The following is a 26926-nucleotide window of genomic DNA, read 5'->3' as shown; positions in this document are numbered from 1 at the left end:
CGGGGCCCGGGGCCGAGGGGAGGGGAGCGGAGGCGGAGCCGGGCGGGGGGTGGCCGTAAGGTGAAGGTTGTTGCCGCGGGTTCATTAAAAGACAGAGTTCAACTCCCCGGCGCCGCAGAGAGCTGCTGGGAGGGCGGGAGGAAGAGGAGGGAGAGAGAAAGAGGGAAAAAAGAAGAAGAGAAAAAGGGAGGAAGCCCGCAGCTGCTTGGAAGAACGCGAGGAGAGGGAAGGGTCAGGCTGCGCGCTCCCGAGGCCCGGCGAGGAGGAGGAGGAGGAGGAAGGATGATGATGAACGTGGTGGCCGTGGGGCTGCTGGCCCTGTGCTTCCAGGCTGCGGTCCCGGTGAGCACGTGGGGCGGGGGGGGGGACGACCGCGCCCCGGAGCCGCTCGGGTTCCCCCCCCCACCCCGTCCTGCCGGGCAGCCCGGGGGGGTCCGGTGGCCCTTTGTGCTGGCGGCGGGCCCCGCAGCTCTAATTCAAACCAGCCCCGCGGCGGCGGCGGCTCCCGCCCTGCCGGCGGCTCCCCCGGTGCCCCCCGCCGCGGGGGGGGGGTGCCCGTCGGTGCGCCCTGGAAGGGGGGGCTGGGGGGGGGGGGGAGGTGGGGGGGGTGCTCAGGTCTCCCTCCGCCGCGGCGCGCCCCGGAGCGGGGCGGGGGAGCGGTAAGAAAGTTTGGGCATGCGGCCCTTTGTGGTGCGGGTGCGGGCGGAGAGCACCCCCGGGCGCCTTCTGCTTCTGCCCGGTGAACCCGACGTCCCGGCGACCCTCCGGCTGCCCGCCCCGCTCCCCTCCCGGGCGGCGGCCGGGGGACCCCCGCTGCCCCGCCGCTGCCTCCAGCCCCCCGGGGCCGCCCGCTGCCGCCCCAGCGCTCCCCGGGACGCGGTGACCGCGCTGCCCGGCCCGGCCCCGCGCTGTCCCAGCGCTCGGGTCTTCGGGGAGCGGCTCGGCGGGGCCCCGCAGAGCCCCGCTCCACGCCGCGGCAGCCGCCAGGGGTCAGCCGCCAGCAGGCGATGCGGACCCCGCACCACCACCCCACCCCCCCCCCCCGGGCGGTGACTGCGCGGTGCTGGGCCCCGCGTGGTCCGAGGTGCGGGGGGGCCCCGGGCTCTGCGCGGGGTCCGAGGTGCGGGGCCCCGGGCTCTGCGCGGGGTGGGAGGCCCCGTGGGCACCCCTCGGGGGGCGCGGAGCCCCACCCCTCTCGCTCCCGGAGTCTGCTCCTGCGGTGAGAAAGGCAGGAGGGGACGCGGAGCGGGAGGCTTTGGGCCAGCGGGTGGGATCGTGGAATCATAGAATGGTTTTGGTTGGAAGGGACCTTGAAGATCATCTGGCTCCAACCCCCCTGCCACGAGCAGGGACATCTTGCACCAGACCACGTTGCTCAGAGCCCCATCCAACCCGGCCTTGAACACTGCCGGGAATCATCAAAGTCTAAGCTGGCGGGTCTCTTTTTTCAAAATTGATTTGGAACTCGCCTGGAGACGAACAACTGTGGCGGTTGGGTAAGGAGTGGCAGAACCGAGCGCGTGGCAGGATCTGAGCTGCCCGAAACACCTCCGGTTCCGCCATACCGTGGTGCCTCTGGACCCTCCCTGTAGACCCGGCTGCTGCCCGTGGCTGCGGGATGGCTGCAAATGAGCAGCACGTGAGCGTAGTCAGCCCCGTTTCACGGGGAGAGGGCTCTGCTCCTAGCTCCTGCACAAGCTTTCTACCGAATAAATTGGAGAAACAGTGGTTGATTCGCAGCCTCTCTGGTGCGTTTGGATAAAATTCCCCCATGATGATTATTTCTTACTAGAAATGATGAGGATGTGAAGTAAGTGCGGCGTTCCCCGGTGTGTGGGACACGCGGGGCTGGGTGACCCTCCCGATCGGGGGGGTTCCTCGGGGGGCACGTGGAGGAGCAGCAGTGCTTGGGGCTCTCCGTGGCGACTCAGTGCCGAGGCTCTTTCCCTTCTGCTGATCACTTGGCCATCTTCCCACGTCAGAATGTCGGGGACATGGGCTAAGCTGCCTTTCCTACCCGCCTGGAGTAACGATGCTTTTGTATCGAGTGGCAGAAAACCTCTTGTGCTGGGCAGGGGAAGCAGAGTGCCCTTACGGAGCCCTTGGCCCGTGCCAGCGCCTGCGTTGGGGTCTCGCTGGTCTGGTTACTGGAGGGCGGTGCCACCGCTGCTGGCACGTCGCTTGACCCTCGGCTGTCGCTGTGTGACTTGACTCGTCCCTGCGTGTTGTCGTGGAGGTGATAAGCAGGAACAAGACAGTGGCCAAATGATAGCTGTTTTCTTTCTGAGCGCTCTCACCTGCAGGAATGGGTGGGGAGGTTCCTGCTCCTCTTCAAGGTGACACTTTATTGCTGGAGACACCTCGTATGAGAGTAATTGCCCTCTGTTGTGATGACGGGGGCATTTATTTCCTTGAAATTACAAGGCTGATGTATCTTAGTGGATTAACCTAGTTAATTGTCTCAAAGGGAAACTTTGGCATGCTACAAGCCTGCCGTGAAGCTGGCTGAGCCAAGGCGCATGGCCTGCTGCGGGGTGCCGGTGGGCAATCCAGCCTGTGTCGGGAGGGAAAGCAGGGTTTTGGTGGTTTCATCTGCTGTAGGTGCACACTGGGCAGTGAACGCGAGCAGGCAGAACATTTTTCAAAGGGTGATGTCATTCCTATCTGAATGTAAACTAATTAGATGAAATTAGGTAGTCCAGCTTGCTTGTTAACCATTGTAGGCAGTGGATAAGGAGGAAACACTTTCTTCTACAGTGCATGTCACTTATCAAGCTCTATAAACAGCACTTCTCCACCTGAACGCTCGCTCGCTGGTGGCTGCCTCCCAGTAGAATGGAGACTCTGCTGTATCTGGTCAACTGGTGAGAGCAGGGACAAATAAGCTGTGGTTTGTACTGTGGAAGGGGGCTCTGGTGCAAGTTGGTGGTCTTTTGTTCCAGGATTCTCTCGGTTTCAAGTGGCTAGAAGAGCTAACATTTTTAATGGCAGCACTCTGAAACTTCTGGAAACCAAACAATCCTCTCTCAACAACCTGAGACAAGTTACAGCAAGCGCAAGAAACCTGTAAGCCTTCTAAAATTAAGCTAGTGCACTAACCTGAAATGTAGGCTGCTGTTTTAACAGCAAAATTGGTCCATTTTAAGTATGTGTTTTGCATTGCTAGTGCTTAGATGTCTCCAGGTGGCCTGTACAGTAGCACTTCATCCTAACCTTGTTTGAAGTGGCTTTTGTGTCCAAGAACCATACTAATGCCTCCGAGAGGGACATTCCACGCTTGTTTGTGTCATATGACATTTAGGTAGCAGGGAGGAGGGAGCTTCTTGGGAGAGAGAAGATAGGACCTCTTTCCCGGGAAGCTGTCAATGATAAAATTGCAGTGCTTCAGCGTAGCAGCGTTAGTATTTTCACCTTAGCTGTCTCCTACTCTTTATTAACTCGGAGCTATTAGTACAGCACTCCAGGACAGCTGGGGATTGATGCACTCGCTGAGACGCGGGGCACTTCAGATGGCACCAGTCCCTCAGGACAGTCTTCAGTTGATGTCAGGGCACCTAAATGTAGGTGTCTGTGCGTGTGCTAGGTGCTCTCAATTACAGTCATGGCGATGTAATCAGTGGAGCCAAAGAGAGCAATTATCTGACCAGCCCCTGCATGTCTCCCGCAAGGTGAGCTGCTGTGTTGGGGCTTTGCTGCTAGATCTCGTTTTGCCTATAAGGGGAGCATGGGCATCTTTACTTCAGCGTCTTTATCCGAGAGCAATTTAGCTCAAAGTGGTAGTCTTTTTATTTGTGAAACTTTTATGGTAAGTCTCTCCAGAAGCAAACAGGCTGGACAGGTGCTGCTTCTGTGCCAAGAGAACCAGCAAAGCAGTGGGGAACACCAGCTTTCGGCTGGAACGACAGCTCTCTCCGGTTCTGATGCAGCTGGCCCAGTGCCTCCAGACGACACCCCGGTCTTGCTCTGCTGAAGGCTGTGGAAGAAATCGGGGAGCGTAGCTGGGTTCTGTATCAGCGTGCTGAAGTGAGCAGAAACATGGAGTGGATGGATTTTTTCGGAAGGCGGGTTGTGAGCTGCTGAGGAGGCATCGGAGCATTTTAGTATTTAAAGGCACTGTTTATTTGTGGAGTAGAAGTCAGGAACCTTTGTTACTCCCTAGACTGATGCACACAGGCAGTGAGCTTGCAAAGTGGAAGCTGTTTCGACCGACAGTGCAAGGACTTCAGGTGTTTCTTATGGGCTCACTTCTCAGCTGAGAAGACACTCTTAAATGCAGAGAGCATGTGGTGTCTCCTTAGAAGTGCCGAGTGTCAGTTTTGTTAAGAGGTCTCTAACTTAGAGTGGACTGGCGTACTTCATTTCAGCTACTGCTCTGCTAGGCTACTGGTGTACCGCAGAAATGAGCTTTATCTGGCCTGGCTAGGAACCTGGGATAGTGCACTTTCTACTGTGGAGATGCTAGTGGAAGACTTACTGCACTGTGAAGCCTTACCTCAAGGTGAGATAACACTTGGACCTCCTACAAGCAACTCTTGTGGAGCAACATGTGCTAATGTGGTGGTTTCCCAACCTCTCTGTTTCTCAAGCAGTGCTTGGCTGCAGTTGACGTTCTGGGTCTGGTGGAACCGGCATGGGTCCAACGGAGTCTGTTAGCTTGGGCTCCTTGCCATGCTTGACTGCAATGTTTGTATCTCGCCGCTGAGACCAGTCTCACCAGTGAGGCTTGCTTTGCTGGATGGGAACCAGCGTGTTAGTGGGATTTGGATGGAGCTGGTAATAGAACTTCCCGTTGAGTCACTGGAGCTGCAGTTACAACTGGGTCATGGGGCTTTCCCTGCTAGGCTTCTAGTCTGAAACTCCTGTGCATATTGATCAGTGGAAGAGCTCTTGCCACCTCACGCGCCTTGCCGCTGTGCGCTCTGGCAGCACCATCTTCTCCATAGCCCTTGTGTTTGCAATGTGGTTCTTTCGTGTCCGCTCATTTTGCCTCTTAGTGGTCAGGGCTTTTCTGGTAACTGAAAGCTCTTCAGGATTGTTGTCGCAGAGTGACTCCTGACTAAACCAAAGGCACTGATACGAGACGGGGAAATGCCTGCCAGCCAGCTTAGAATGCTCATGGGTGTCTTGCCTGTCATGGAGGCTCTGTGTTCTTGCCGTACTCCACCCTGTAACTTTTCTGCACTGCCTGTGCGGTAGTGACCATGTCTTGTACGCCAGTCCTGGCAACTAAGGCTGACCGTCTTGATTTTTGGCAGCAGGCAGTCCCAGGCCTGCGCTCCTGTCAGCCACCCTTCTGCAGAGTACCGCAACAACTCCTCTGAGCGCCCTGGCCCCACCACCCGAGCGTACACGAGCCGTAGCCAGAGAACGGGGCTTGCTCTTTGTCTGCCCGTGCCGCGTGATGAGGAGCTCGTTGCCTCTCGGGTGGAGGGAAACTTGAACTCTGTTTCAGCTGTGAGGAAAGCGTGCCGAGTGCTTTCTGGGCAGACCGTGGCTGTCCTGCGCTGTACACAGGAAAGCTTTTCTAATTAGTTCCTAATGCTGGTGGCAGTACACGTCCTGGTCAGAGCCGGTCAGCAGCTCCGGTCCAGCCCCTCTCAGCTCGGGATGACGAGGCCAGCAGGCTGTGTATTGAAGCCAGAGGTGGACAGGGGGGAGTGGAGCCAGTCTGCCATCTGGGGAGTAAGCGGTGATTATCGTAACGATTTCCAGATGGGAGTTCTTGTGAAGCTCCATGTCGTAGTGGCGGTGCCGCAGTGGCTGTGTTGGTGGGGAGCCTTTGTGCGTTCCCTGGGGATCAGAGCTGGCAGCTGCAGGGAGAGGCTACCTGGCTCTTCCCTGTCCTGTCCCTGTTTCTGCCTTACTGTATGCTTTGAAACCAGTAGAGTGGAGAAATATAATCATGGGTATGTATATGTTTATATGGAGAGAGATCTGTCTCTGTCACGTGCTGTTTGTTGACCAGCTCCCATCAGGATTTGGAGGCTGTGTGCCCCGGTGTGGTGATCTGGGAGATTTGATGCCTGTGCTCTGCACAGTCACAGGGGCTCAGAGCAGCCTGTCTGTCTGCCAAAACATCAGCCTCGGGTGAGACCATCTCTGCAGAAGACAGAAACTGTTATCCCATTGACCAGCTAACAGGTATCTTCTTTGGGAACAGAGCCCAGGCTTTCTTTGGTCAAGAAGTTGAGGAGTAAAAGCCCAAACTAGAGGAACCACAGAGCTTACTTGAATTCATTTCTAACACAAACACTAATACATGTGATATTTTTCACTCCCCTGCTGTGCTCTGTGCTTATGAAACTGTAATGGAGGCTCTCGCACCAGCACATTTGATGGCCAAATGAGATTTGTCCACCTCGCTGGCTCTAACAGGAGGGTGTAAGTGGCACCTACGTGCAGTGGTAAAGTGGTAGTGAGGCTTGCATCGAAACTTGCCTAACAGCCCACAGCTAGAGAGCTTTGACTTCTAAATCTCTTGCTGTCCTAATGGAGGAATCATCTAGATCGTGACTACTTTCCCATCAGCGAACAAAGCACCTAACAAAAGCGGCTGTCTCTGGCGTGTCTGGGCAGTGGCAAAGGAGTGCTCCGCTATCGTGGGCTGACATCGACTGACTCACGGCCTCCGAGAGGGAAGCTGCTAGCTTAATCCTCCAGCAGCAGCGGCTTTCACTTGCAAGAAGTTTCTCGGTCTCCACCTGTAGTAGCACCGAGCTGTGAAATGGTGCTGAGCTTATTGCTACAGAATCTGGAAGATGTGATTGTGAATAATTAGAAGTTATTACTGTAGTAGGTGAAAAGTGCTAAATGCTCAGTATGCCCCCCCCTCCCCAGCATGCAGCCAAAAGGGGTTAAGAAGATCCACTAAGTCTCCTTATGCTGATTCCAGTAAGCGAAACAGGCTGGACAGTAGTTGTCCTGTGTGTGGCCAACGTAAGTGCTAGAGTCCCAGTCGTATAGCAGATCTTACTTTCTGACCTATCCTTTAATGCTTCCCCCCCACCAGGTTGCCTCCTGGGGAACCTTCCCACGGATTATTTAGGGGCATACCAGTTGGCGAGGCTTGAAACGGTGCCAGAGATCGTTCTAGTAATTTGATGGTATAGAGTGTGTTCCAGTGCCCGGGGATGTTCCCTGATGTTGCTTAATTTACTAGCATGGATGTAGCCAGTGGGTCTCTGGCTGCAGGCCCAGAATATTATGAAATTGTGAAAACTGCAGTATCCAGTAAAAGAAAGTGAAAGTTCATAATAGGAGATCACGAGTCTCTCATTGGAAACTGAACCTTTTCAGATGCTGAAGAAGGATGAGCAGCTAAGTTGTGGGAGAAATCCTGTGTAATCAATCAGCCGAGGTTTGCGCGGCGAATGCTGCAGCCCTGGACCAGCAGCGCGTTCACTGGCGCAGTGATGGTGCTGGTACACGCCAGTGCTTCAGGCTGTGCTTTCAGAATTGGCCCCTAAGGTGGTCCTTCAGCATTTTGTGCTCTGAATTCTTCAGAGACTCATTGTGCTGACTAGAGTTCACAGTCAGTGAGTAGACCTGCAAGTTCATTTGCGTATGAAATATCTTTAACTTAGTGATGTTTGAAGAGTCTCTTACAAGCTTGATCTGTTGTTGTGCAGCATCGAGCAGTCCCGATGGTACTCCTTGACAGAAACTTGTCTGAACTAAGGGACCTGTTGTGCTAGGAGTAACTCGGTACTAAAGCACTTCACCTTGCTTCACAAGTTTTAGTACTGTTTTATTGACTTGCCTTAATGCCTGACAGTCCATCAGACGTGGCATTAGTGATGTCTCTTCACAGTACAGATGTGTAAAACACAGGGACGTCCAAATCGCAACTTGTCTTGCAGTTGCCCATATGAGGCAGGAGAGCATCTCGACTCCACAAATGTAGCAGCATCTCCCCCTAAATTCTAACCTCCTCAGCTGATTTGGTAACTGCTCTGAAACAAGGCCATGGGGAAGACAGGTGAACAAGCTGTGTACCCCAAAGCGAAGGCATGAGGTAGCTGAAGCTAGTACCTGTTGCGGTGAGACTCGGTCACCGCTGGGGTCAAAGGGAAGCGCTCTGATTTGAACAGTCCCTGGTTCAGGGCTCCGCTGTACCAGATGTGCTACCACATGGTGCAATTGAGGGACTCTAGGTCAGAGTCGATTTGTTTGATCCAGTAGGTGTTTGGTCAAGAGATGCCTCGTATTTGTTTCTGGAATGAGTGGAACCATAGGTGACTGGAGTGCAATTGCAGCAACAGTTTTTTTTAAAGACACTTTCTGATGGGAAGATTTCATTTGATGCTTCAGGTTTGAAATGATACCTCAACACCCTCATGACTCAGATTGGAAGTACACCAGCCAGCTTCCATAATCTCATCGGGGTGTTGCATAATTTAACTGTAACCGGGGCAGTGGTAAGCAACTGCTGTCAGAACTTTGTCTTGCCAGTGCTTTTGTGAGCCTGAACATGGAGACCATTAGTGTCCTGGGAACAGACACTGACAGCTTGGTCTCTGCGCCATTTCATATGGGTAGATCACTTGCTGTATGCTCCAGTAGTTGTGAGCGTGCATATTTTTCAAAGAGGGTTGATGCAGTCCAAACTGTGTTCTGTGTTAGAGTAATGCAGTGAAACGTGGTCCAGCCTGTGCCCAAAGATCACCTGGCCTACTGCTGTTTATTCTGAAGAGACTAGTAGTACCCGAAACGCTTACCTGCTGCTTTTCTTCGGCACCTGTGCTCAGGAGCTGCTAAAACTATGTGGAAGGAAGGGGTGACGCTCAAAGTGCCTCTCTGAGAAGACTCTTGGGATGGGGGACCAGGGTATTCCTGATCTCAGATGGGGCTCCTGCGTCTGGCGGAAATGTTTCAGTCCTCTTGTGCCTGGCTTAGTCATGTGTCTGGCAGGGGTGACGTCTGCATTGCAAACAACCTAGGCTTAGTCAATACTGTAAGATCCTGTAGATAAAACAGACCTGCTTGTGTGCCTCGTAATGTAGGGAGAGACTTGATTTCTTCACACCCGTGCTGGTTGACTTGAAACTGGAAATGGTGAGACATGGAAGTGAATGCCAGAAGCAGAGTTAGCTGCGTGTGTCTTAGTGTGAGACCTGCCAAGGCGCAGGAACTGCCCTGCATGGGATTGAAACCAAAGTCTGAGGCTGCTTGCGTGGTCGGCGCGAGTCCAGCGGCTGGCTGCTGACTGGGACTCGCAAGCTCCTTCTTAACAGACTGGCTGGTGCGGGTCCCGCTGTGCGGGGACAGAGTTTCTTACAACTGGTTGGAGCTTCTCATTAGGGAGCACAGCCAGATCAGAAGGGAGCTGCTGAACGCCGGCTGTTGGCTCGTTTTGCTGCCCAAGTCTAACTTGGTTCTGCAGCTCCCTTGTAAGTGGTCGAGGTCTTCTGTAGCAGACGGACAGATGACAGCAGCAAGGGATCGGGTTGCGGGGTGCGATGGGTCCTGCCGTCTGATGTGCGCAGGTGAGGTGGGGACCAGGACAGTGTCTGTTCGAGCCAGGCAGCTCCTTCTGGGTGCTTCCAGTTCCCTGGTCAGTGGGAGTGTGCCTGAAAAGAGGTGCTGGTGCTGTAACTGAGAAGCTAGATATGGGATTTATAATGAAATACAGCCTTCAGAGGTAACAGATGTCTGGGATGCGTGTATGGAACATACAGATGGCTAGCAAAAAACCATTTCACAAGCACTGGAGACTTCATCATGCCTCTTTCTGGAGAAAATGTGGAGTTTGCAAAAGCGATCAAGAAGGCCTTGTCTTGGATTGTTGAGTCTCAGGCTGGTTGTCGTGATATGAAGGACTTGATGTATGTCTCGTAGGGTAAACCATGAGCAGATCGGCTGGGAAGCTGTGGCAGAGTTTGAGAGCAGCAGGCGTTACGGCTGGCAGGTGTTTCTGCCACTGAAGTGTCAGCAAATAGAAAGTGGTTTCTGTTGTCTTGTGCATAGGCAGTTGCCACAGGGTATCTCCAGTTGCTGTAGCATATATCCTCCTATAAAACCTGAAGTCTGGGTGGTTACACTGTAACTTTATGCAACTAAGCAGAATACCTTGTCAGCTTTTTCTGTTGTTGTAAGGCCATCTGTTTCAGTAGTCTCATTAAGTTTACCAACTAACCTGCTTTAGCTGCTTCAGCTTCTACTACAGGGTTGTGAGTTCACCTTGCTGCTGAGGTTTAAGTAACTTCATAGCTGCTAGGAACCAGAAGTGCTGCCAGTAAACCTTTAGTTTGATGAGGGATTTTTATCTAAACCGTGGATTTCACTGACCTAGCATAGCACTGCAAGCAGTTTGCTCAAATTAGAAACATAGAATCCTAGAATCATTAAGGTTGGAAAAGACCTCTAAGATCATGAAGTCCAACCATCAACCCAACACCACCATGCCTGCTAAACCGTGTCGTGAAGTGTCACATCTACACGTTTTTTGAACACCTCCAGGGATGGTGACTCCACCACTTCCCTGGGCAGCCTGTTCCAATGCCTGACCACTCTTTCAGTAAAGAAATTTTAGCTAATATCCAAAATGGACCTCCCCTGGCACAACTTGAGGCCATTGCCTCTCATCCTATCACTAGTTAGAAGAACATATATATGTATCACTAATAGAGTGAAAATGCTTCTGTGATCCCTCAAGAAGATCTTACAGCTTTATCTCCTGGCTCCTTGGCATATCTCACTCTGGGTAATTGCAAGAGTTCAAGGAGGAGAAGAGGGAAACTCCAAGGATTGAGATAAGAACCTGGGTCTTCTCCTAGCCATGTGCCTGGATACTGAAGGCTGTTGCATTTGCTTTTTCTGATAATTCCTGGAGGCAAGAAATATTCCTGGCTGCTTGGGGGTTTCCCTTCCTCAGGTGAAGCAGAACAGCTTCTTCCCTGACAGAATACTGCGTAGCATGGTGATGAGGTTGCTTCTGACTTCTGGGAACACATCTCCTCAGGTCAGAGCACTCATGCAGCTGTGGTGTTGTTTGTGATAGTTTGTTGATCACACAAGAGCTGGCGTGGAGCTCATTTGAAACAGGTATATAGTTCCACCAGCCAAGTTGTATGGCATGTGTCTTCAGGAAACAGGCTCCCCTAGGACCAGAGGCATGCACACGTTCTTCTGGTGCTGCTGAGAGGCATTGGTGATTCATAGTGTGCCACCAGCCTAATTTGAAGACTTAAGATGCCATAGACCACGTCGCACGTGCCTACAGACACATCTCTGATTTCTGGGCTCGGAATTTCTGAGCTGAATGGCTGAAGATGAGAAGAGCAAGTTGTGCTCTTGTGGGACCAAAGTGCTTGAACTGCCTCTCTTGTGTCCCGATGCTGGTGTGCTGCAGGCTTGCGCTCTCTTCTGCAGTGGTGGCCTCAGCAGAGGAGTGTGTAGGGCTGAGCCCCTCGGCACCCTGGCACGTGGCCTACAGCTGCGTGCTGACCAGTTTGAGCTCACAGGTGTACTGGAAGAGGACTGTCCGGAGTGGGATGAACAGAGACACCGGCTGCTTTGCAGCTTGTCCCTCAAACCAGTCTTGGACTGCAGTCTCAGGGCTGTAATGCGAACTGGTCTGCTTTACTGGGAGCTGGGTGGTATCTCTTAGCTGTGCAGGGACAGGAGACTGGCTACTCCAACCCGTGCGTGCTGTCAAGGAGCGATCAGGCGGTCTGAAGCCCGCTGTCGCACTTGCCAGGAGGTCTCAGTGGTTCTGTAGCGAGTCTCACTCCAGTCACAGTCCTCGGAGCTGATCCCGTAAGGCAGCGTGAGTGGGTGGCAAGAGATGGGGCTAAGACAGGCATTTGCACCCAGATGCAAGCAAGACTGTTCATGGCAACAGAGGTCGAGGCATGGATGGGAATAATTGGCGAAGGATAGGGACTGGTTTTTCTGGGGCTGCTGTTGAAGACATGAGGTCAGTGTGCTTGTATGTGTTGGAGGGCAACGCTACAAAGTCCAGCCTGCGTGTAAGTGGCAGTCACTGCAGATGACTTGTCTGCGGCGAGTTGCTCAACTTCACCTGCCTGCACCCCGCAGCCGGGCCTGCGTGTAGGCTGCGGTCATCCACCATGCTGGGAGCTAGCCGTGTCGCAGTGTGTGGTAGCCAGGGCACTTGTGGCTGTGCTGCTGCAGGGGAGGAAGAGGCAGCAGGGATCTTGGATCCTGTCGGTTTTAATGTCCTCTTCCAGCAGGAGAGTCATGTTTATCTGTGTTGGCATTACTGGTATGCATGGGTGGTGCGTTCTGGGCTACCGGAGTCCTTTGCTGGATGGGTTTCCGCTTCATAAAGATTTTCTGACCTGCAGCATACTCCCTTCTTTTCACCTTGCTTTGTCAGGGTTCCTGGGACAGGCAGCCACCCCATCGCTGGCTTTGGGTGAAACTAAGCAACTCCCCATCTGTGCTTTTCTAAGCAAGCAGATGAACTGGCTGTTGCTGCAAGACTGAATCTTCTCTGCTGGTTTTGCTGCTCCAGAAAGTAAGAAGTGCTGGTGACTTTAACTCAGAGGGTTTTAAGATAAGTTAGGCTTGTCTGGTCTCGGCTTTCGCAGCTCACTGCTCATCTCTCAAGCCAGCTGAAAGAGACCGAAATTAATTTCCCAGGACGGACTGGAGGGAGCTCTTAGCTGTGTGGCCTCAGTGAGCTGCCGCTGCTTCGCACAGCTCTTCAAGGTTACACATTGGCTGTGGCTTTCTCGTGCTATCTGAAGAAACAAATGCCTGAACTACCCAGTATGTTAAAGAGCTGCAGGGAAGGCTCTTTGTAGCATAAAACAGAACTGTCTGCTTCTTGTGAGATTAGCTGCAGGGAGAAGAGCTTTCTCATTAGACTGCGTCTTCAAAACACAGGCTGCCTTGGACGTGGGAACAAAAGGTACCCCGCTTCTGGGCGTATTCTGACAGCCCACACCTGCCACCGGTACGGATCTGCTGTGTGCCGTGCCTGTGGATGTGCTGACCTCTCAGTGAGACTCCGTCGCTGGCCTGGGCTGTATTGCTTGGCTGGAAGGAAGCAGGTTGGCATGGGTGGAAGCAGTGTGTAGTACCTTACTTGTTTGGTGTATCCTCCAGGTGAAAAAGCAGGAGCACAGACTCTTAAGTAGCTCCTCTGGGACTGACGAGACTTCTGGTGGAGCTGGCTGAGAGGGAACCGGAGGCAGCTCAGCTCTTCTGCATCGGGGCTGGCGCGGCGCTCTGTACCCTCCTAGCGATGCGTTGTCACGGATGCTGTGCGTGTTGTGTGGCCACAAGCCTCCCTGGCTGCGGGGTCTGTAAACCTGTTGGGCTCCTGGCTTTGCTCAGCCAGCTCTACTGAAGGACGTGCAATCTATTCCTTGTCCAGTACTGAACTGCAACCACACCAGACCTCCTGCAAAATTCAGGTGGCTCAAGACAAAAGCAATACTACTGCTTTTCTGCAAAGCATCTATCTAGCCTTGGCTACTGTGCTTAGGAGATCAGGGAGGACTCAAAAGCACTGCTGTCACACTTAAGAACAAACCTTATCCATTGGGAACAACCTCTCTGCAGAAGAGAACTCTCCCTGCAACCCCTCTCCTTGCTCCTTTTTGTATAAACCTGCGTGGCCCATCGGCTCAGCCTCCGATGTGCACGTTGCTTGCTGTCGGAGGGTGGCGATGCGCGTTTCCATCACGCGTGGCGGCGGCAGGGCATTTCGGCATCTCGGGGCATCTCCACCACCGGGTACGTGGTCGTGTGTCGGCATCCCAGGCCGTGATTCTCTGCGAATTGCTGGAGCAGCCCTGGCTGCCGTGCTCTGCCCTGTGCCAACACAAACACTTGTGCGTTCATGCACCGAGCAGGGCTGGGGAACTGGTCCTGCTGGAAAATTCTTTGCACGGTATTTTCTCCTCCTTTTTTTTTTTATTTTCTTTTTAAATAACCAGACCAGTTCCCTGATCTGGCTCACCAGGAGGGTGCACAAGCAGCTATGCAGGGGCCGGTCCGGGAAGCGTGAAGTGACACGCACTTGCGGGAGGTGGTAGTTTCAAGGGCCCCGCTGCGGAATGCGAAACCCAACCTGATGGTGACGGGCTGGTTCATCTTCGCGCCTGGCATCTTGATTACTGTGCTTCAGCCCTGCTTAATTAAAACAAGTTGCCCTGTCGCAGTAAGGAGAAAATGTAATGCTGAGTGGGCAGCAATGTTGTGGCACTTGTGAGGCAGAGCCTCTAGGCGTATTGGGACTGCAGCTGCTGTGCGTCTGGAGCAGCTGGGTGCTCTTCTTCCTTGGCCACTGCATCTTGTTCGAAGGATCAGAGTACACTTCTACAGCTGTGGCCACAAAACTTGGCAGAAAAGGAGGATCAAAGCCTAGGGGGCAGAGTTTGCAGTCTGGTCTGGTCTGCCCACAGTGGGACAGATCCTGAAAGCTCTCATCCTTTATGAGTAGATGTTGGAGGTGTTGGAAGGTGCTTCCCTGCCTCCAGAGCTCGAGTGCCAAGAGGTAGCTGCTGTGTGATGGTCAGCTGGTTCATGCTTCAAACAAAAGCAACAGCTATTGCAGCTGAGGACCTCTCCCTCAAAGATAGTCCCCTTCTCAAGTCACCAGCCAAAAATAGAAGAGGAGGCCAGTAAGAACTCAATTAACCAAGATTTTCCAGATTCCTTTGTACTAATAATGATCTGATAGAGAGGCAGCCAGATTAACTGGCGTACTTACCTCTTGCCACTAAAATGGCGCTTGCCTCGCTGAGCGAGAGAGCATCCTTTGCCCTCCGCTGGAGAGCTGCCTGACCGTGGCCCGTGGAAGGAGCACCCCGTGAGCCGCGAGCCAGCCTTACTCCGGTTGGCGTAAACTGGTGGATGGAAGGGTCGGGATGCTGAAGCCCGCTGGTACGCAGCAAGAGCTCGTTGGGGGCGGGGGGCAACGACACCATCTGAAATGGGGAGGGTGGATAGTTGTAATGCTTTGAATAGCCTTGGCCGGAACACTAGCCCGGGATAAAAGTACTGCTTAAATCTAGGCTGTCCGGTCTGCGGGCGGTTTATGGGACGGTTTGTAGCTGTCTTTTTCTACTCTTTGGCCTGTGCTGTTAGTCTGGACCTTTGGCTGTTCTAGAAAGAGAACTACTTCATTAACCTGCAGGGTCACCAGGCAGCACTGGTGCTTTGAGCAGTGGAGGAACAAGAGGAACAACTGGAAGAGCCATTAGCTGAGATGGTGCCACATTGCTGCTGACTTCTGCTGCAGCTGACTTGCACGCAAGCTTCGCTTCTGCCTTGCCTCATAAAAGCATCCGTTCTGTTTTAGCTACCTCAGAATTTATGGCTGACTGTTGAAATTGAAGGTGTGCATGGTCAGCTTCATGCCAGCAGTCCATATGCCCAGAGAAGGAGGGGTGTAGGTGAGGGTGCTGGTGTTTTGGTTTTTTCCCTTAACCATTTAAGCTGTCAGAAGACTGTGGACATCTGGGGCTGGAGTTAATCATGCGTGGGCTATTAACTGCAGAATATCAAGGTTTAACAAAGCTAAAATTTCTTTCAGCAGGTGGTTTTGTCTTCCCACACAGTGACATCAGTATTTCGAGGTTAGAGGCTCTTCAGGCTGCCCTGCCTCAGATAGCGTTTCTGTTAGAGAGGCTAGTGCTGCTCTTCAATGTGTACAAAAAGGTGAAAGACAGACCTTTCTGTTTTGAGTTTATTTTAGAGCTGTTCAGATCAAGTCTTTTTCTAGATGCTCCAGTGTCATATTTAGTAGGCAAACCAGAGAGCAAATGCTTGTCTTGTTCTTGTATGTCTCTATAAACAAGAGCAAGCCGTTGGTTTTTCTTCCCACAAAGTTTGAAGAATCTTGCAGGATGCTCAGGGAGGTGTTTGAGGTGGGAGAGCTCGTTACAGCTCATTCCTTTTCAGCTGGCGAAGAAGGATTTATTAGGAGAAACAAATGTGGAAATTTAACAGCATTATTCAGATAATGGAGGATTTCAAGTGTTTTTGACACTGCTGGAATAGGCTGATCACTAACTAGGATTAATATGAGTGGGATACAAATCATCCTTAATCTAATTTAGGGCTTGTAGCAGCTTGTGGCAAAGCCAGTGGTTTTGCTTACCTCAAAGAGCAATTTGAAAAAAGCTGCTTCCTTTTACATATCCCATGGCTCCAAATTAAAGAAGTGTGGTTCCCCGATTGGGCGGGGTGAGATCAACTAATAAACTACAAATCTCCCCTTCATCATGAAAGAGTACTTCAGATCTGTGCTCTAGCAGGAGGGAGCTCGGATGGGATGAGCACAGAAAGATTCATGTATTGAGACTGCGACCAGGATGAAGGCTGAAGAATAGTTAGAAATGGTGCATTTAAAAAAAAAAAGTCTGGAGTATGTCAGACTTCTGGAGCCAATAATATTGCTAATGAGTTGTGAAAGCCTGGCCCATTCTTAATTAAATTGAAGATGCCACTAAGCAGCTTTCTAGTTGTCCCAGCAGAACTGAATAACTATTGTTCTGCAACAATGGAGTGCTCAGCAAGAGCAGGGGCGAACAGGAAACCTCAGGGTTTCCCCTGAACAGGCTGCTTTGATACTTGGGGAAAGGGTTCTTCCACTGGTTAATGCATACGAAAAACACTGTTAAAAATTTTACCCCTCACATACAGCTGAATTCAGTGACACCAAATCAAAAGGGCTAGGCAAGTATTTCTAATCAGCTGTCTGAGCTGCTTAAAAAAAACAACCCATAAAAAAACCATAAGCTTTTTAAATAGTAAAAAAGCAACATGTAGGTGCAGTATAAGAATTGAAAGGTGGGGTTTTTTTGGCTAGAATATGTGAGATACCATCAGAGATCCTTCAAAGGATCCGCTGCCTGAACTTAAATCCAGCCTCTCTGGCATCAGTTATGATGTGAATGGTCCACAAATAGTCTCAGTAGACTGAAAAATAAACTGGATGATGATGGAAGTAATTTCTAAAAGCACATCCACATTAGCTGGTTATATCTAACAGTCTGATAATAAAATTTTGAGCTTAACTAATGTGAAGTTGTTGGTAGAGCAATCTTGCTTTAAGCTGGAATTTATTTTTAGCTCTTTCGTATGATAGCCCAGCCTGGTGATTCAGCCTGTGTTCTGCGCCCCTAATCCTCCTGACTACTCAAAACCTTTCTCATTGGTGTAACTCAGCTGCAATAAAAGGCCATGGAAAAGCCTTGACCATGGGGTGTTTGCTGTCTGAACAGCGCAGTCCCTCTCCCTGATGCAAACCCAAATTAGCTGAATCCCTTCGATGCTGTCCTGAGTCAGTGTTTGTGTTAACCTTGCTGTGTCTGAAGTCCTTCAGCAGCAGATCATTATGGAAGCATGACCTTTCTGCAGTGCTTGTGTTTTGTGGTGCCATAAGGAAAGGTTACTGCCTTTCACGCCTACTGGAGCTGTAGTCAGTGGAGCAAGAAGTGTAGTCTTTAGATAACCATACCGTTATATAAATTAGGCAAATGCTCCTCAGTGCTCATGTGTCATGAAATTGGGTGATGTCACGAAGTTACATCGCTTTGTGGGTATTCTGACTGGTATCCACATGTGCATAATCCTATAGTGTCCCTTGAGTATTTGGGGCAAAGAGGGTCCCTCTCAGATCCCAGGCCTTAAACTATCTGGTCAAAGGGTGACACCACAACTCCTGGAGGAGCAGCTTGGGACAAGACCATTTGGGACAACTGAGTAGAAGGACACATGTAGTGCAACTTCACCAAGTTCTTATGTAAAGCTGTAGAAAGCAGACTTTATTAATCCTGAATCATGTTTTCTATTATTCTCTTGAAGTACGGTAGCCAACCTCAGGGGACAGGAACCGGTCTGAGTCTGCCTTCATGTTTGTAGGGTGGCTGCTGAGCAGCAGCTGGGCAGCTCTGCACTGGGACAGCATGGGTCTCCATTGGTTTAGATTGGGCTGCACTGGACTTCCCTCCTCTGAGGAGGACCTAGCTATCCCTGCTAAGATACAGAAATCAAACTAGGATTCAAACAAGTGTGTGACGAAGGCTGTGGAGAAGCAGCACACCCAGCAGCCTGGGCAGAGGCTCGGGTGTGAGGGGAAATGTAAGGGTGGGCTGGCTGGACACGCTGGGTAACGAGAAAGGAAGCATGGCGTGTCTGAGCAAGCCTTGTCTGTTAACACCACGAGGGAAGGGGTGCTGGCTCCATAGTCAAGGTACAGAGCGGCTATTTCATTTCCTGACAGTCCATGCTCCTTTCAGGAGCATTGCTAAGGTCTGTGGACCATCAAATGGGTCCAGGTGTTCTTGGCAATCCTGTATGAGCTGCCCCTGAAGGTTCAGATATGGGGGGAAGTTAGTCTTGATCCTAGATAAAGGTATACGGTGACATGTCTTCAACTGCACTGGCAGTCCCTTTCCTCTATAAAAAGCTGGAGAGATTGCTTTCTAACTGCTTCACGGTAGAGCCTTCCCCTGGGGAGGAGAATGCAACCCCCCCTTTTGCAACGCATCCTCCTTTTGCACTCAAAACCAAGCTGAGTGGGAGAGCAAAGGGTGTGCTAGCCGCTGGTAGTGCAAGAAAAGAGGGAGGAAAGTGGCCCCCAGCCCCCCCATCAACCAAAATGGTGCAATTCCCGAAGTCTGGCTTCGCGTGTGAATGTACTGGAAAGGACACTCAAGGGAGCAGAGTTGGGGAGGCCTGGCAGTTCTCCCCGTAATCCTTCTGCACCAACAGGTCGTACTCTTTAATATTTGACATATAGTGAGATCAGCTTGTGTGAGTCACTGACCTTCGACACGAGAAGGAAAGCGTATAGGGAGTACTTATCTGACCTACTTTGCATGGATGAGCGCAAAAGCACAGTGCAAACAAGCAGGGGCAAATCTAAAAATCCAAATTACCTCATGACGTGCAGCTAAACAAAGGATGGAAGGGCAATTTCTTCTTAGAAATTACACTAGAAATATGCTTGCAGAAGCTTAAGGAAAAGTGGTTTGGTTTGTTTTTCCAGTAGACAAGGAAAGTGGTAAAAATTTTAATGTCTACGTGAGGTTTTTTTGTTCTTTTTTGTTCTTTAAAAAACAAAAAAATCATCTAACTACAATGATGGCCTACAAGGGTGAGATCTTGGGCCTGATTAGGTTGGTGGCTGCTTGCATACTTGTCTTCAGAGAGGTCGAATCTAATGGGCTAGTTAACCACCTTGGAAACTAGTTGTTCTATGGAAATTTGGGGAATGGATAAGGTGTTAAGGACAGAAGAGAAAAATGGATAAACCCGGTATCTTAAAGGAATGAAAAGGAGATAGGGCCAATAAATACAGCCACGTAGGTCATAAAGTGACAATGAGACACGTGCTTTGACAGATCATACTACTGCTGGCTTCTTCCTAGGGTGAAAATGAGCGTTATAGTCATTTTTAAGTGACACTGTGTTAGTGCAAGCTAGAGAAATACAGTGGGCTTGGGTGCAAAGCTGGCAAGAATGTATATTGTTCTTTTTACATAATAAAAGGAGATTTCACGCTCCCAGTGAAACCACGATCAGCTTGGATGATGCAGTGCAGCATCTCCTAAACTTGCAGATGGGGCAGTACTGGAAAGGGATGATGAGGGCATCTTGAGGATGGGATCGTTGGATGGGGAAAAATTAAATTCAGAAGTGACTTACAGGGCTTTGGTTTGAAGTCTGAGAAGCGAGGATGACTGGCTCGGTAGTGGTAACCCTGCAGAAATAAACCTGGGGCTAGTCGTGAGCTGAGAGTCAAACGTGTTACACCGATAGGAACAGCAAGGGTATACAGCAGAGGCCAACAAGATGCATGGAGTAATCACTCTGCTTTATTTAGTGGTGTCTTCTCTGGATATCCTGAACAGCTTTGGGCATTGTGTGTTATGACAAACGGGTACAGCAGAACAGGGGTTTGGCCTCTTGTTTCAGCAGCTGAACTTCTGTGCTGGTTAGTGTGCTCCTTGAAGCATAAATAGAGAAAGCTCAGGGCTCTGTTCTCCTACATGGAAGGCTGTCTTCTATCTCAGAACTTAGTCTGAGCACCCATGCTTATAAAAAGGGAATCTCATTCCACTTCCACTTAGATGCTGTGGCTTCAGATATGGGAAAAGTGCTGGAAGGGCTCAAAAAGGCAGGGAAGCCAAACTGCTTTGTCTCCCTCTTCCTTTCTGCTCCTGAGAAGCAATGTGGTAATTCACAGATGAGGTGGTTGGCAGAGCAGCCAGACCTGAAGCGGAATGGTTATGTATGTTGCGTAAGGACTGAGCATCAGCTGCTACCAGGATGCAGCTCTGAACGAATTCCTTGCTTTCTTCTGTCCCCAAGCAAGCGCAGCCTGGAAACAGTGCCGAGGAGGGAGGCAGCAAGACTGACCTTTCCAACACCAGACCAAAACTACCCTTTTGGGGAAGTGGGATGGAATGAAGAAAGATGAGAAAACGCAATCTGAACAAAGAAAGTTTGTGTAACCTTCAGGAGCCTTTACAGGACTCTGTGTGAGCAACATGATAACTTTCAGTAATCTCACCACTAACGCACTTTTTCCTTGTCTCTAAAGCAAACTACAAATCTGAACCTTCCTCCTGAAGATCTTGATTCATCTGGTGATGACGACGATGCATTCTCAGGTTCAGGTGCAGGTGAGTTATTAGCACTTGTACTCTCAGTGCTTGATCCTGCCACAACATGGCAATCAAGATCTTGATGAGCATCCAAGCTAAAAGGGGAGGTGTGAGGAATCACACACACACCCCCGCCTCACAATATGAGCATTAGGGGCAGAGAACAAGCCTAATGTATTATCTCGTATTGCTTCAGATACTACAATTAGCAAACAATGAGTTGTAGGAGACTTGGAAGGGAGCAGAAGCAGGTATGCTCCATGTCACTGCTAATATGAGATATTGCATGAAGAATGTTATGAAACTAGAGTGATTCTTTACTCATGGGGAAGAGAGACTGTAAGAAGGACCTTTGTCCTCTGTTACAAGCTGGTAGGAGATACTATCTGAGGGGGTGTAAACCCTAACCTGTCAACATACACCAAGTGCAAATTTTATCTGTCATCAGATGTGCAAGTTCCCATGTGCCATAATTTTTTAAAAGTGGAATAAAGGGGTTTTAGGGTGGGGAAGGTCTATCAGAATGATTACTAAACTGCATGAGAGAGACCTTTGGTGTTGAGGGGATGCTATTGAGGAAAGAGCAAGCTATTGCCAGCTAAAGCATGGTATCCTGCTTCCTTCCAGCCACATGCTTGTAGTTTAGATTAAATTCTGCAGGAATAAGACCCTGAAATCGGTGCCAAATGTGCCAGTGACTAAAGATGTTGAGTATGTGCATGACTGCTCTGAATCACATAAAAGATATTTATGGGAAAAGAGTCAGATAAGCATCCTGAGCAGCCATTGTACCGAAAGGAGAGGTCCCCCTTGTCGACCTGTCCGCAAACAGGCTAGCACTTGTGCCTTGGGGAGAAGCGGATGACTGACAAAGTATTGCTGAACAGTGCATTGGTTTGTCCCTTCCTTACTCCACTGGAAAGGATAAGGAATTACCAACTGAACTGCTGTTATTACAAAAATTGGCTATGCAGGTTAGGCATCCTCCTTAGACCAGCATCCTGAAGATACTATGCATAGGTCTCTAAACTGGGCAAGGATAATACTTTTTTTTGTTTAGCAGGTCCCCTGACTGACCAGTCTCGCACCTGGAGACTCCCAGAACAACTGACTAATTCCTCATTACTGGCAACACCAATGGATTTCAACGAACAGCCGTTTCCAGGGACTGAGAGCCGAACTGAAAAGGAAGTAATATTTCCTTCTGCAACTAGTAATGTAGTGACAGAGGAGCCAGCTGTAGCTGTGAAGGATGAAGTATCCATCCTCAGCTCACCTGATGAGAAACCAACGAACGACGTGGTTACAACAACAGTGAGAAGCCCCACCACTCACTTGCCTTCAGTGGTTCATGTAACTCCGTCAGAAGCCTCGGGCACAGTCCATGAGCTCGAACCCAAAATCCCTAGCTCTGATGTGCCTGACACTAAAGAGTTGCCCGAGCCCCACTCTACCATCCGTCACGAGGGGGACGTCGCTGCCACCCCCACGACAGCAGCTCCGAAGGACGTTGTTCCTACGCATGAGGACGTTTCTGAAGATGGCTCTGGAGACCCGGTGAGCACTAAAAGCTTTGACACCTTTTCCAGATGGCTTTAGTTGTATGTCGCAAGTTGGTTTTGCAGGAAAGGGTGGTAATTTGTCAAAAACAATGATTGATTTAACAGGGTATATTGGGGGGAGGATTTTAGATGAGAAAAAACAAAGCTGTGGAAAGTCTCTAGTCACAGACATGATGAGAAACATGAATAACCTGCCTTGTGTGTCCTAACAGGGAGACTTCATCTTGACTAAAGATGAGGATTTGGTCCCCACCCAGAACACAGAAGTTCTGGCTGACTCTGGGAGGAATGCCAAAGCAGCAGGAGCCTCGGGAATTATGGACAGAAAAGAAGTTCTTGGAGGTACCTGATATTCTGGATTTCTAGTTGATATAAGCAGACTCTTGTGGGAGCCTTCCAGGCAGCAGAAGCTGCAGCTCTGCAAGTCCATCTCTGAGCATGAAAGCCAGCCTTTTACGTTAGAGCTCTGAAATGAGGGTGGGGGTTCATGATTCTGTGTTGTCAGAACCCTAACAGCGGCAAATACTAATTTGCTAATAGCAAAGCAGCCGCTGCTAATTATCTGGAATTTTATATTTAAACCTATTCCTTCGCTCCCCTCAGAAATGATGGTAAAACTGCTCCAGTGCCGCCTGGGTCAAACTACTGGAGTTGACCAACGTAGCCGTGCGTGCTTTGCAGTGTGGGCCGGTGGGAGATCTGTCCCTCAGGGTTCGCCTCCCGCAGATGAGCGGGCTCTTGGGAACGGCAGGACGACTGCTTTGGGAGGGGGCAGAAGGACAAATTAAACTTCTGGAAGTCATGAAGTCGGGGACCGCGCAGTAAGGAGCAACTTGGAACTAGCATTACCTGCTGTGGCATCTAGAGTAACTTGTGGCTTTTTCCCCCTTCTAGGTGTTATTGGTGGAGGACTGGTAGGCTTGGCATTCGCAGTGTTTCTAGTTGCATTTATGCTGTACAGAATGAAGAAGAAAGATGAAGGCAGCTATTCACTGGATGAACCAAAACAGTCAAACGGAGGATACCAAAAACCACACAAACAAGAAGAATTCTACGCATAAACACTGATCTTCGGGACACTTCTTATTCCATCTTTCTTGGACTCTTCTCTCCCTGCACGTGGACCTCCTAGTGTGCTTTGCATTAAACTTAAGCCATATGATCAGTGGGTTATTTACCCTTTACTACTTTGCCATTGGAAATTTTATAACTACAAAGTAGACCTGGATTCATTGAACACTCCCCGCTTTCTTGCACAACTTTTTTTAATTTTTTTTTTTGTTTTTTTAAACAGAAGTGGGACTGCAAGTTCCTCAACTCGTTTTGGTTTATCTAAAGACTGCTGGGGCAGGCGGTGGGGAGAAGATAAGGGAGCACTGTGTGTATAAACCTCTTGATACTTAGGGAAAGGGCTAGCAAGAATAAACAATTACCAGTGCTCGAATTCTGTATAGCAGGGACCCTTCCTATTTAACTCATAGATGTGTTTTAAGTGTAACAAATGGCTGCGCTGTGCAGACGTTTGGTACACTGCAATCCTTCATAACTGCCGTATTTGGAGCACTTAACGCCTATGAAACATCAAGCTGAACAAGATTTCTAGTGAAATGAGGTGTGGGGGCCAGCGTAAGCAAATGACTGTCACGTGGTTTAAAATAACTTACATTTTGGAAACACTATCCCATATTCAGAACCAGCTCCCAAGCAGCTGGTGTGTACACTAATACAAAACAAACCCCAAAGACCCCGAAACGAAGCGGACAGTTCATTTTGCCAGTAGCGTTGGACTGTCCCACTACCCTCTCGCTCCTTCTAGGCTTAGGTAGGGAATGGATTTCTCCGAGGAGTCTCATCTCAGACATTTCCCCTTCTTGGGTGCTGAATCAGGGCTTGGTGGTCGTGCTGCGAGTGCCCTTACGCCGCGCTGCTGTGTGGTGGCCGGGTGACCGGCGGCGTGTGGTAGCACCTACCTCTCTGCGCGCTGTTCACAGGGGCTGTCTCGGAACGTGGCGTGCCGGCCATGCCACAGAGCGCCTTGGCGCACAGGGCTGGAAGGTAGAAAGCAGAGTATTGTCACTTCGCAGCTAAGGAGTAGAGAAGCGTAGCATCTGAAAGAAGCCTGGTGAAGGCTAAACGTAGGTGGCCTTAAATATGTACAACAGTTGACGTGCTTGACTCTCACGACTCTGGAACGGCGCTTCAGAAGCTGTTCCTGCACTTTGAAGAGAAGCAAATCCAGGGATGTCAGACTAGTAAGGGCTGGAAAGCACCTCCTGAGGAAAGTCTGGACGCCTGAAGCTGCTGGTGGTCAACGTGCTGTCGGACGCGAGGCACGGAGGCCTCGCTGAGGGTCTGGAGTTCTCCAGAGCGTCTCAGACCAAGTGAGAAGAAAAGTGTGGTGTTCCGCACAGGCCTTACTTCTGCTCTGCCTTTGGTTAGCTTCTTGCAAGTTCAGGTCCTCATCCCTCAGTGCAGAAGGTATGGGGTGGGTGGAGGAGTGTTTACGACTGGTGTAAATATTTATACCGTTGAGCCAGGGGAAATGATTGGAGAATATTGGAGAATGTTGCAACAGTAGGTACGAATGTTGCACATTAACAGTAAAACTTGAGAGCTGTGTAATTTAAATGAAGTATAAAACACTCCTGAGCTGCTACACAGCTAAAATTGGTGCCTTCTCTGCAAACCCAAGGAAAAAAAACACTTTGTGATTGATTCCAAACTCTTCTTTATGCACAAGGAAAGCTTGTGCCTAGGTGTAGCTGGCTGTTTTTAAGTAAAGCTGCAAAGTCCATTATGTCTGGGTTGTTTTTTTTTTTTACTGAATGAATTTTTATAGGTTAATGCAATGACCAGATGGTGTTAATTTCAGCTGTAATTCCTTGCTATGTATAGAAATGTAGAAGTGTTGTTCGATAGATTTATCTATGAAAAGGTTCTGATAAAGCACAGGAAGATAAGGTGGTAAACTTCAGTTGTACCTCACAACCTTGCTAGGGGGAAAAGAAAAAAAACTGTATATTTTGGTAGTCTAAACTGACAGTTTGTGGAACAAACATGACATTCTGTGTTATTTAAGTGGTACAAATGAAATACGAGTTCTAACAGAAGATGCAACACGTGGTTATCTGTGTGCTGCGTAAAGGTATACTGCAATAAATGGCATTTGGGCAAGAATGCATCTGATATGTGAACATTGCTGTATACAACGCTTCACAAAGTAGATGTGCTTTTTAAGACTGCCCAGGTCTTTAAGAAAGTTAAGGCATTTGGGCTGAGCCCCCAGTGAAGCTGCACTGTTGCTGCCGCACAGCTCCCTGTTCCATACCCTTACTGATGCAGCAGAGTGAAGGTCCTCGCTAGCACACCGTCCAGTAGCAGCTGAGTTGCCACCCCCAGGCTTTTCACTAGCTAGCCTGGTTTTATCCCCTTCCCCCTTACAATCCAGTTTAAAGCCCTATCAATGAGCCCTGCTAACTCCTGAGGTAGGATCCTCTTCCCTTTTTGTGACTTTTCACAAGGGTGTGTAGTGATAGGACACACGGGGGAAAGGCTTTAAACTAAAAAAGGGCAGATTTAGATTAGGTATTAGGAAGAAATTCTTTACCATGAGGGTGGTGAGGCACTGGCACAGGTTGCCCAGAGAAGCTGTGGCTGCCCCCTCCCTGGCAGTGTTCATGGCCAGGTTGGATGGAGCTCTGAGCAACCTGGTCTAGTGGAAGATGTCCCTGCCCATGGCAAGGGGGTTGGAACCAGATGATCTTTAAGGTCCCTTCCAACCCAAACCGTTCTATGAAAGTTGAATTCCAACTGTGAAATGTGAATTTTAGTGCTAAACATGTGGAAGTCTGGCTTGGAATTCAAAGGGTGTGAGCGTGGCCAGCTTCCCTGGTACCCTGCCCTGGGGCTCGGGGTTGCAGTGGTGGGGGCTCTGACCGGGCTGTACGGGAGCCTTGAATGCAGGGCCCCAAGAAAGAGACGTTGGCGTTTCATGCTGGTTCTGATTTTGGGAGCTCACCTCGCTTATGCAGTATGTCACCATCCTGAAAAAGGTTTAAAAAAAAAAATAAAAATTGTAGATCTTCCATGGGGCTCCCTGTTGCTGTCTTCTGCCCGCAGGAGTGTAAAAGCAGGGGGGGCTGCAGGAGGGGCAGCTCCAAGGCTTTCTATTAAAATCTGCTTCCCCAGGCAAATGTGGAGGCTGTACGTCCAAGGAGGGAGGGCAGAGCAGGCCTGTCCGAAGTATTCTGCTGTACGGCATCGATTGCTCTGGGGCGTTAGGGCTTGTGAAGGAAGAGGTGGAGCAAAGCAGACGCAGAGCAAAACGTCCCTCGCAGAACAGGGAGGTCAGCAGCTGCTGCCTGTCTGGGTGGGTCTCATTGCAGCTTATACCATTATTTTCTGCTATAAGGCTTTGAGCTGTAAAAAACTTGCTTTTTTGTTCTGTGAACTAGCCATTTTAGTTTGTAATCTCCTCTTGCTTACACTAGAAACCTGTGGGCTGCATGTTTCCCATCAGAAAATGTTTGGAGGAATCTTGGTAAGCAGAAGGTTTTGAGATCGGGCAAAAGGATTGAAGGATTGAGTTTGGAAGACTTTGGTTCCGTAGCTAAATGAAGCTGGAAAGTGCTTTCTAACTGCATGCTGACTTTGCCAGTCCCTTAAACTGGGTGAAAGACTTGCAGAAGATCAGTTGACTGTTTTGTGTAGCGGTGGCTTACCTGCTGTGAGTCCTCTCCCGTGGGGCTTCCCAAGGCGTTTGCTTTCACT

General features: G+C 50.1%; 1 protein-coding gene across 1 annotated transcript; it reads left to right on the top strand.

The window, feature by feature from the left end:
* Window positions 1–96: 96 nt before the first annotated feature.
* On the top strand, window positions 97–26191 carry SDC1 (syndecan 1). Its single transcript, XM_075414891.1, has 5 exons — window positions 97–342; window positions 20531–20612; window positions 21658–22151; window positions 22369–22498; window positions 23051–26191. Exons 1-5 carry the CDS (start codon window positions 283–285, stop codon window positions 23215–23217), a joined length of 933 nt encoding a protein of 310 aa, XP_075271006.1. The 5' UTR covers window positions 97–282; the 3' UTR covers window positions 23218–26191.
* The last annotated feature ends 735 nt before the right edge of the window (window positions 26192–26926 follow it).

The sequence above is a fragment of the Opisthocomus hoazin genome, chromosome 2 (genome assembly GCF_030867145.1).
Source record: "Opisthocomus hoazin isolate bOpiHoa1 chromosome 2, bOpiHoa1.hap1, whole genome shotgun sequence".
In the NCBI taxonomy this organism is placed as follows: Eukaryota; Metazoa; Chordata; class Aves; order Opisthocomiformes; family Opisthocomidae; genus Opisthocomus; species Opisthocomus hoazin.
This window is presented reverse-complemented; position numbering and strand designations above follow the sequence as displayed.